The 11,729-nt window shown below is 39.9% G+C and overlaps 1 protein-coding gene across 1 annotated transcript in view; it reads left to right on the top strand.

The window, feature by feature from the left end:
• Positions 1–6,909, top strand: part of LOC122066688 (wall-associated receptor kinase 2-like) — a 21,759-nt gene extending 14,850 nt beyond the window's left edge. The window contains exon 3 of the mRNA XM_042630532.1: positions 5,519–6,909. Within this exon, the coding sequence (XP_042486466.1) occupies positions 5,519–6,681 (1,163 nt within the window). The 3' untranslated portion in view covers positions 6,682–6,909. The remainder of the gene's footprint in view (positions 1–5,518) is intronic.
• Positions 6,910–11,729: the final 4,820 nt, after the last annotated feature.

Raw genomic sequence — 11,729 nt, 5'->3', positions numbered from 1 at the left:
TTGAGTCCTTTTTCCTCCTAATTGTATTCCATGCTGATTTTGACGAAAAAATACCATCAGTGTTGGGGCTCGAAACACACCTATCTTCGAACTCAGATTGGGGAAGAGGGATTTCCATGATGGTGTTGATGATTTCAGACATTGTACTCGATTGGCAATTGGGGAAATTCCATTCGCAATTCTGAATGACTCGATCAACCTTACCACTGAATGCTTCGTCTGAATTTTGTTCTGTCTCCAGAAGCTCAACGATAGTCTTAGGCCCCAGCCATCTATCATTTAAAAAATTTATTTTCCTTCCATTCCCGATGATCCATCTTTCGTTTAAGGAGACAAACTCCCATAATTTCTGGAAACCCGTCCATATCGAAGAGGACCTATGGCCTTTCCGAAGAGATCCATCTGCTTTAGTGAAGCGAGCTTTCAAAAATCTATAAGCTGGGTCGTCATCATGCTTCGTCTTCCAAACCGCCTTGGACAGCAAGGCTTCATTGATTTCCCTCAACCTGCGCAGACCTAAACCACCCTCAGATTTTGGTTTGCAACACTGATCCCAACTTACTATGATAGATCTGCATGTATCAACATCTCCAGTCCAGATGAAGTTGCGAATCCACTTCTCCATGATCTTGATGAGCTCAGATGGCCACCAGTATACAGAGAAGCTATGCATGGGAATGCTCGTCACCACAGTTCGGGCAAGCTCCACTCTACCTGCCATAGAGAGCAGCCTTCCCTTCCAGCCCGCAAGTCTCGCTTTAACTTTGTCCACCACTGGGAGGAGGAATTCTTTCTTAACTCTACCTTTGAAAATTTCCACACCCAAGTACTTAGTGGGCAAACTACAAATTGGGATTCCCATCGTCTCTCCTATTATCTGCTTTCTAGCAGCAGAGATGTTCCCTAAAAACACCTTGCTCTTCTCCAAGCTGATGTGTTGCCCTGAGCATTCTTCATACATAATTAAAAAGGATTTAAGATTCTTGACGTACCTTATAGATGCATTGATGAATATGAATATGTCGTCGACGAATAGCATATGACTAGGGGTAGGCATCCCACGAGGGCCGTTTAGGGGTTTGATTTTCTTCTCTCGGATTAGCATATTGAGCCCTCTACACAGGACCTCTTCAGCCAAAACAAATAAGAGAGGAGATAAGGGGTCACCTTGCCTCAGCCCCCGACCAACATTAAAGTAACCCACCGGTCCTCCGTTCAGAAGAATGGAGATTTTTGCAGAATCCAACAACTGATGAACCCATCCAATCCAGGTTTCAGAGAATCCAAATTTCCTCATGACTGAGAATAGAAAGCTCCAATCAATTGTGTCAAAGGCCTTCTTGATGTCGATTTTAACTCCCAGCCCTCCTCCTCTCGTCGCAGTCGACATCATATTAGCTAGCTCCGAAGCCAAGTATATATTTGTATGAATTATTTTCCCCCTTTGGAAGGCCCCTTGCTCGTGAGAAATAATTCTTGGAAGGAAGCTTGCCAGTCTCATAGCAAGAGTTTTAGAAATTATTTTGCAAATAAAATTTCCCATATATAAGGGCCGGAATTTATCCAAAGAGTCTGCCCCTTCAGTCTTTGGGATAAGTAAGAGAAAATTATTATTGATCCCCTGAGGCATGATTCCAGAAATAAAGAATCAGCGAATAGCGTTGCAAACATCATATGCTATAATATCCCAGCAGTGCTTGAAGAACTCACCAGGGAATCCATCTGGGCCGGGAGAGCTAACAGGATCAAGGCTCCAGACCGCCTCTTTGATCTCCAAATCTGAAGGGATTCTGGACCGCTGCACATTAATAGCCAACACTCTCGAAGAAATTGGTGTGCCTTCTTCCCTTTTTCCTGTATTGTAATGACTGACACTGGTGTGCCTTCTTCCCTTTTCCTTTGTTCTTTGTAAAACTGGAGATGCGGCCATGATGAACCTTCTCTTCAGATGGCGGCCTACTACCTTTGCCACCTTCTTCTCTGAGTCCTGGTCATCCCCTAACCCTCATCGGAAGGGAATTTAGGATGCCTAGCCATATGCCAATGATTAGTATAATCCACTTTTGGTCGTACCATTCACAAATATGGGCTTCTTTGTCATCTTCCATTTCCTACCTTGTGGGTTTGGAGACAGTCTTGAAGAAACCCCTTACCTGGAGAATGTCTTAGGCATTCCCTGATCGAGATCCGCTCCTTTTCTTTTCTTCTGGATAGGGAACGTCCCATCCTATCCTTTACTGACCCGCGTCTCTCTTCGGCTTGACTTTGATGAGGCCAATGCTCAAATTCTGGTCACATCCAAAGTCCAGTCTCCTTTCGTGTCTGGCCTTGGTCGGACTCTCTTAGGGCTATGACAAGATTCCTTGGCCAAGCCAACAGAATGAGTCATGGGGCTAGCGTCCAACTGTTTTCCCTTGGGAGCTGCCTGAAGGCTTCAGAGGTCTCCAGTCTGCCCTTGGGTTAAATGAGAGGTTTCATCAATCAGGCGTTTGCAATGGCGACAGACACTCCATTGGAACCTTTTTCTTGAGCTTCCTAATCGTCCTTCTTGTTTTTGGTTTTGTAAGTCTTTTAAGTTTTTCAACAAGAATAATGGCCAACTTGATGGCCTCCTTTCTTCCGATACAACTTTCTTGCTTCGGTCATCTCTTAGATCAACCTTTGTACTTGGGCTCATCCTTGGAGGCCTTAACTCAACAACATCTCCCGATTTAGATGAAGCTAGATGGGAAGTGAGTGGCCTCAAACTTGATATTTCTCTTTTAGGGACTACTTGTGGTCATAACAATAAGCCTAAGAGATCCGCATTTACCATGTTAACCGCAAAGAATGGATCCTCATCAACCATCATTATGCCTTTATCCTTCTCTGGGAATTTCAATCGGCCATTGTTTATAGCCTTCTATATGGAATTACGTAAGATAAACAATATTTCCTATCCTTGAGGTCGACAACTGGTGGTATTTGGTGACCCTCAGACAACTTGATCTATTTATCCCTTAAAAGCTTGTCAAAGATGACCTCAGCCTTGGAGGTGTCGACTGAATACCTCACGTTTGAGTCGTAACATCGTGGTTGAAAGGCCATTCGTGTGGTCGTTCTATCCTGGGGCTTAGTCAGAAATTTACAATAATAGGTTTTGCCTTCTACAATTTCGGCCAGATTTACTTCATAGTCAATAACATTGGCTGGTTTCGGTTGATCGGAACTCATGGGGGCCAGGTTCTATGTTGCCCCTTTGTATGTATTTGCAGGGGAAGAACGCTTCTTCTCTTCCTCTTTTAGGATCTTCTTATAGCAGGTAGCCTGTGGCACCAACTAGCTAAGGTATGTGAACTCTTGGCCAGCGAACCTCTTTCTTAACTCTAAAGATAGGCTGCTAAGGGCCATCTTCGCGAACTCACCTTCTTGTAGGTTGACTACACAATGGTGTTTTGCTACCTTAAATCTATTGACGAACTGGTCAATAGACTCACCGTTTTCCTGGCGTGTCCTTGCTAAGTCGGACACTAATACTGTGGGCTCGGTCCTATAGAACTGAAGATGAAACTTATCTTCCATCTCCCCCCAATTCTATATGGAATTGATTGGTAGATTACAGTACCAAGAAAAGGCTACCCCAGTCAATGAATTAGGTAATAACCTAAGTTTTATAAGGTCACTAGTCCCTATGGTCCCGCACTAGATGGTGTAACAAGCAATATGTTCCATTGTGGACATATTATCTTCTTCGGAGAACTTGGAGAATTCATGTATTTTCAAGTTTCTTCCTATGTTAATCATATCCAGATACTTTGGGTACAGTTTCTGGTACACCGATCTCATGACTGACTGCAAGGCAGGGTTGATCTGGTCTTGAATCACTTTGACCAATTCTCCTCGGTCAACCATCATATGGTTACCCTAGGCCACTAACGTTTCTGGGATAGAAAAAGCTAGGTTCCTCTGACCGTATTCCACTCGGTCAAATGCATTGTTTTCTTGCCAACCTACCCCCTAAGGGTCTGGCATGTTCTAGCAAGAGGTAGTTGGCCTATCCCCACTCCTGCGGCCTTGATGGCCTTGGTAACTGGTATGGTAGGGATAGCCACCCACGGACACGGCATTTTCCCCTTGAGCAACTGAGGTAGCAGGCGCATACCAGGAACCATTCATTGGGATGTTACTTCTTCCTGGGGGTTGTACCGGTCGGTGCATACCATGAACTTTGCTGGTATACGGGGTTATTGTACATTACATGTGGTCATTGGCTTGTTCCGACGTTCCCTTCTTGGATCACGATTCCTACTTCTCGATTTTGTTCACTCAACCCAGGAGGGTTGCTGGAAGAAGCTATGTTGAGATTGGCCTAACTATTTAACCTGGTGTGTGGCACTAGAAGTGTCATCATTTGATCAAACTTGCGATCAAGTGTGTTATTCACTTCTAGGGAAACCCTTTGCGATGCTACTTGGATAGCGGTCTCTACCTGCCTAGTTACATTCTCGGCCGCCATTAATGGCTGGCCTACAAAAGATTGTTTGACTTCAGGGTTCGGGCTAGAAGCTTATGGAGGACTTGGTGTTCGTTACCCCTCGGAGCTTCTGGAGTTTCCCTTGGTTTGAACCACCATATTGACGAGGATCCCATTGGGCGTGCCAAAAAGATGTTGGCACGAGATCCTTCCTTATGCTACGGTCAGCTAACCGTACTATTGAGTGCGTGGGAGTGCTAGAATCCTTTCTGATCGGATTCAATATTGAACCTGACTTCGATCAAGCAACTTAGACTCTCCTCTTGCCACGATAGCTCTAGGACTTTTAAGGATCAAAACCTCCGAACGATGAGGGAATAAACTATGTTATATTCCTTAAAAGGGGTTTTTGGTAGAATAATTTTGATTTTTAAAACTATGATAAAGATGGTCACATGTATGGTTGCAAGACCAGATCCCAGATTCCATAGGGTCCAAGACAAGGATGGATTGGGGTTGGTCCTTAAACAGTCACATGAGCTAGGCGTTTGTGCACATTAAAGTAATCAATGCTCAGTGCAGCACCATATGAAACATCGTAATTTGTTTGAGCCATTAGACTGGACTTCACTTTCTTCATTATTTTTATTCTTATTATTATTTTTGGAAAAAAGGCCAATTTTACTTTATAGGGCTATAAACAAGTCAAATATGGACTAGCCTAGCCCAAGGTAGGCCAAACATAAGTGTGTACTATCAATGGGGTTGGTAGCCTAGTGGTGAAAATGCCTTCAACCTATCATCGCTCGAGTCAGCTGGTTGTGGGTTCTAGCTTTGGCATGCCCACTATCACCGATTGGTCCTACGGAAGCGCTGCATATCGTACAGGGGCTTGTCCTGGGGGCTATGATCACTACCATGGAGCACCCTTTTTTCCTTACCAAAAAAAAATTGACACAACCTACTCCCTACTGGTCTTGTATATAGTTATCCAAAAATTTCATTGATAGAGATAATTTTGAGCATAAGAAAGAAATTAAATGTCTAAAATCTATTTTTATGCAGGTGTTGGTGTAGGTTTTATGTTTGTATTTGTCTGTTTTTATTTTTCATACTGGGGAATTCAGCAGAGAAGAATCATCAAACATAGAGAAAAATTCTTTCAACAAAATGGAGGCTTGCTATTGCAGCAACAAATTGCTTCGCGTAAGGGTGTCACAGATATTGCTACAATTCTTACCATAGAACAGCTCGAGAAGGCAACCAACAACTTTGATGAGAGTCGAGTAGTTGGTCAAGGAGGGTATGGTACGGTTTTTAGGGGAAATTTATCAAATGGAAAAGTAGTGGCAATTAAGAAATCCAAAATAATGGATAAAGGCCAAATAATACAATTTATCAATGAGGTTGATATCCTTTCTCAAATCAACCATAGAAATGTGGTGAAGCTCTTGGGTTGTTGTTTAGAAACAGAGGTTCCATTGTTGGTTTACGAGTTCATTTCTAATGGAACCCTCTTCCAACATATCCATAATGAGAATCAAGCAGTGTCTATTTCATGGGGAAATCGTTTAAGAATTGCTGCTGAAACAGCTGGAGCATTGGGGTATTTGCACTCTGCTCATTCAATACCCATCCTCCATAGGGATGTCAAGTCTTCCAATATCCTTCTAGATGATAATTACGTGGCTAAAGTATCTGATTTTGGTGCATCAAGATTAGCTCCTTTGGATGAAGTTCAAGCCACGACATTACTTCAAGGAACCTTAGGTTACCTGGACCCAGAATGCTTTGACACAGGTAAACTAATTGATAAGAGTGATGTTTATAGCTTCGGCGTTGTCCTTGCCGAGCTTTTGACAGGGCAAAATCCAATTCTATCAGGACTTGAGGGACATAAAAGCCTTGCAAAGCATTTTGTTTCTTCAATGAAAGATAACAATCTTTTTCAGATTCTCGACCACCATGTAGTGAATGAGGGAGATAGAGAACAGTTAGTGGTAGTTGCTGAGCTTGCAAGAAGATGCTTGAAGGTTAAAGGAGAAGATAGGCCAACAATGAAAGAAGTTGCAATGGAGCTTGATTCACTGAGGATGTTGTGTGAGTACCCATGGATACAACATAAATACGAGGAAAGTGAATGCTTTCTTTGTGGACCATCAACAAGTTCTACTGCCAATGTGAATGGTCAAGAGACTATCATGCTAGCATTAGAAAATTCTCATTGAATATTCAGCACTAGTAGGTGATCTTTCAATTATGACAAAGTTCTTTTGTAGTGACCATGGTTTGTAATATTGTAGACCTAAGTAGCTTTAAAACATTATATAAATTTTATGGAAGATCTATTGGCATTAAATATTATCAGGTATATGGCATGAACAATTTAGTGGGCAATTGCCAAACTTGGACTTGTTCTTCACAAAGTCAAACTTGGCATGGCATAGTGACCATATTTCACCTGATATAAAATTTTGTTGGGTTTCAACCAGTAAGACTGTCTTCTATAGTTCCATGTTAACCATCATTTAAAACAAAAGAATTTGTATTAATTAGATTAGAGATCGTGCTACAATTTGAGCTTTTCTTCGTCCTTTTTTGTTTTTGTTTTTGTTTTTTGTTTTTGTTTTTTTCTTGGTTTTTTTTTTTTTTTTTTGTAATATTTTTAGATTCGGTTTTGGATCTATCTTCTCTCTTTGAGGGTTCTACACAACTACACTATTTCAATATTTGTTCAAAAAACATAAGAATATATATGATTTGAAGGATTAAAAATTTGAGTTAGGGGTGTCAATTCCAAGTCTGCACTAGCAAAATTGACACGCTTGACCGATCATAACCCAAAAGCCACATGGGTCATTAGGGCTTGAGCCCAAACCGATTCGACCATACACGATGCTAAGGAGAAGTCCAACAGTCACCCAAACCGACCTGACCTAATATAAGCATTGATTACAACGAGTCATGACTATATTGATATGGGTAAATAATATAATTGAGTGATATATTATATATATTATATGGGAAAAAGAATTAATGGGTCCCATGCCTTTCATAGGGTCCCGTGAAATGACCCCCTGCTCATTGTGTGCGCTCTTCTTCGTCCCATATATATATATATATATATATATGAATCTAGATCAGGTCTTTGTACGAGACTCATTCTCGTACGGTGCCTGATCCACACTTGGAATCCACTTAATCTCTCTTTTTTTTCAATTGATTTTCATTTTGAGTAGAATACAAATATGGATCAAGCACCATATGAGAACCATTCTCGTACGAATACCTGATCAGGATTCTATATACATAGAAGTTATTTGTATTTTACATTCTGACCAACAATTCTGTCTTTCCCCATTACAAATGGATAATAGGGTCAAGAGTACAGTCTCTGTTCAAGTATTTGATGAATTTAATCCATTTATGTTTCTCTCTCACCTTGTATTTTCTCTCTTCCTCTCCGTTCCAACTTTACAAAGGCAGTTCCAAGCTCACAGAGGCAAATCCAACACCACCGTGGTCGTAGCCACCACTGACACCTCTGTAGGCACAACATGGGCAAGAAATGAAGATCTCTCTCCATTCGATGTTCCAATTTCTCATATTTTGTTCTTTGAGAAAGAATAGTGTAGGCTAAGAGTGAAAATGGGAGATCTCTCTCCATTCGATGCTTCGATTAAAAATCGTTCTCATGTTATTTGGGAATAAATAACGAAATGTAGGCTAAGCTCTTCTTCAATGTCTGCAAGCAGAGTCATACATCCTCAGGGAGTCTCAGCTTCTCAAGTGCCCTTAACCAATTTGGGGCAATGACACTAGTGTTCCATCGTCATCCTTGAAGCCTCAAGCCCGTTTCTATTTCCCCAAAATCAGATTGATATGTCATGATCTGAAGTCTATCTCTCACCGATTAGAGATCGTTTACGACCTAATTGCACCGATTAGAGAGTAACTGATTATTTCCTAATAACCGACTGACTAAAAATTACCATGTTTATATCTAGCCATTGAAGGCCTTGTTGGATATGTGTGTTCATCAAACCTGATTCAAGGTCGCAAAACTTCAACCCAAGGCCAATCCTTACCCGTCTTGATTGACTCTGATTTTCAGGGTCGGGGTGGGAGACCTTGATTGACCTTGACCCTGACCCTAGTTTTCCATCAAGGGCTAGGATGACCCTAATTGACCATGACCCTAGTTTGCCATCAAGGGTTGGGTATACCAAGATTTGTTTTTGGGTAAAAAAAGCAAGAGTGATCCATGAGAAGATATATTAGGGGTTTTGAGGTGTCAATGACTCAATGTCAAACAATATCTAAAATTAGGTTGATATCAAGGTTAACATCAGGATCAACATTAGGAGCAAAAACCAAGGCCGGATTGGGCCAAAACCAGGGCCAAAAGTCAATGTAAAAAAATCAAGGCTAGGTTCAGGGCGGGCTGGGTGAGCCAAAGACATCAGCCCTTACCTGCCCTGACTTTGACACAGGGTCAGAAATTTCAGGGTCGGGCCGGCCTTTAGGGCCAAAATTTTTAGATTGATACTTGTTCAGGATTAGGGCGGGCCAAGGGCGGGTTTGGGCCATCGGGGCCAAACTTACACCCCTAAAGCCATCATTGCTTTAAGATGGGTGTTTCAAAAGAGTAAAGGACATTTATAGTCTGCGACATACAAGGAGTGAAGGAAGAGTCTATAAGAGGGAAAAGCCAATCCACATCACCTTCATCATAAGAGTCTACAAGAGGGAAAAGCCAATCCACATCACCTTCATCATAAGAGTCTATAAGAGAGAAAAGCCAATCCACATCACCTTCATCATCAGAAGATGGATTTTTCCCTCTAACTCTAAAATCAGCTCTGGATCATATTCGTTCAAAACCTATGCTTGGCATTGTTGAATGACTCTTCTCCTGCCGAGTCATTCCACTTAAGGACATCCTCGTACTAGTGCACCAATTTATTGGCTTCCACGATTTTGCTCCATGGAACAGAACCAATTGAGAAGCAAAATTTCCCATGCAGTTATTTTGCCCTTCAAAAAAGTCTAAGATCTTCGGTTTTCTTTTTTCAAATATCATTTTACTAGAATACCACACCCAAGGGCTAGGTTTGGTTGAAAGGGAATTAGAAGGAAGAAAAGAAGAAAAAAGGGAATCAAAAATTGCAAGGGGAATTAAAAGGAAGGAAAGTGAAATTTTCATTCTTAAAAAAAAAAAATATATATATATATATATATATTTATAACCATTACCCCATGTAACTATATCATTAACTTCAAATTATTTCATATTTGGCTATTAAATTTCACTTTACTTTACATTCTAAATCTTTTGCTATAATATGTAAGATAAAAATTACATGTAAAATGTATCATTAATAAATACGGTTACAAAAATAAAGTAGTTTATACAGTTAGATGAGATCACCTAGAGTAATGGTTATAAGAGTTTCTTTTATATGTCTGAAAATATCACTTCCTATCCCCTTAAATATCCCTTGCAATCAAACATAGCCTATATTATAGGTGATAATACAACCAATATGATCCGATACCTTGAATTAGGGGTGTCAATCCATCAGGCCTAATCGGTTTTGATTGGGGCTAATCGATTGCCATCAATTTAAGACTACACTATTCCATTACTGGGGCTCAAGATAATTTGGCTAATCACAAAAAATATAATAAAATCCTTAACAATTTAATGCGTTAGGGTGGATTTGGCATGCATGGCTTGAATCCTAAGCTTTAATATATATTTTTAAAATTTTTTTAAATAAAAAAGATATTGCTTTTTTCCCTCAACACTCCCTCCTTCCTTGGAGCAAGAGAATCACTCATATGATTTCATTATCTACTCAAAAAAAAAAAAAAAAAATCATATGATTTTGTTCAAACCAATTACTTAACAACATGGTTTTAGGAATCACTAACGTATGGATTAATTCTTATCGATATTAGCGAGGACCGATACCCAACTGATCAGTATGGATATGATTTTTCTGCTGAGAAATGTTGTTTTGAATTTTGACATAGAATATTAGAATCATGTCTACATGTATCAATGATCGGTGGTGATTTTTTTTTTTTTTTGATTAAAGGTCAGCAAAGTATATTATAAAAAAAAAAGAAAAGAGAAATAGCTTACAAAAAAACATTTAGATCTCTATTCCAGTTTCTCTTTGTGATGATAAATAATCTACTTTACTAATGGTTAGACTACTGCTTTCATACGGTGGGAGTCAACGGTTTAAAACAAATAGTAGGTATATCTTATTAGATACAGGAGTCAGCGGTATCTAATAAGTTTTTCTACCCACCATTTTTTATCTTTTCCATCTTCCTACCCAACCTTCGGCATCGTCATCAACAGGACAAAAACCCAAAGCTAAAAAAACCGAACAAATGACATGAAATGAAATCTTGGCCTATGATCAATGGTGATAGATGTTGTTGGCACAAGAAAAAGATTACTATGTTACCCTTAAACATATTTCTTTATAACCGTCTCACATAATAAACAGTAGGACATATCGCACACACTCTTTCTCTCCCTTCAATTGCCTCTGTTCCTGTCCACCTTCACCTCCTCCTGGCATCATTTAGGAACCAAAGATCAAGAGGAATGCCATGAATTAAGAGTGGTTTGATGGAATTTAAAACATAATAATTCCTAAATCATAATAAGGATCTTGCCAATACACTATGAATCATTTCAATACAAGAGGGGATTACAACATACATACATGAATCATTTCAATACAAGAGGGGAATACAACATACTGTTCACCATCGATGGCGTGTTGTTTCCAGCGGAGTTTGACACAGCCATTGATGCCGTCCTTGCATGATCAACCTTCTTCTTCTTCAATGGAGGTAGGTTTCTCCCCTTAGTATTTTCACAGTGCACTTCTCTAATGGGTGAGATTAGTACTTAACCATACAAGGGGGGCACCCAGTCTCCTTTTAATAACACAATGCCTATCTCCCATTAAGGTAGGCCAATCAATTAGAGAGCAAGTGTTCACTATTTGCAACCAAACTAACATGGTATGTATCCTTAATAAAATCCAAGATAATTTGCAATCAAATCAAATATTGGGTTTCCATAATAGAACCCAATCAATGGTCAATTGGGACAAATAAGGAAAATAAAACCTACAATCTCCCACTTGAAACATTTGACCAATTCACAACAACCCAAGTTTTATTTATGAAAAACAAGTTAAAAGATTTGTTTATTAAAACGACAATTCTTTTTTTTTTTTTTTTT

The sequence above is a fragment of the Macadamia integrifolia genome, unplaced genomic scaffold (genome assembly GCF_013358625.1).
Source record: "Macadamia integrifolia cultivar HAES 741 unplaced genomic scaffold, SCU_Mint_v3 scaffold2527, whole genome shotgun sequence".
Taxonomy (NCBI): domain Eukaryota; kingdom Viridiplantae; phylum Streptophyta; class Magnoliopsida; order Proteales; family Proteaceae; genus Macadamia; species Macadamia integrifolia.
Note: the sequence above shows the minus strand (reverse complement) of the source record. Positions and strands in the feature narration are given on the sequence as shown.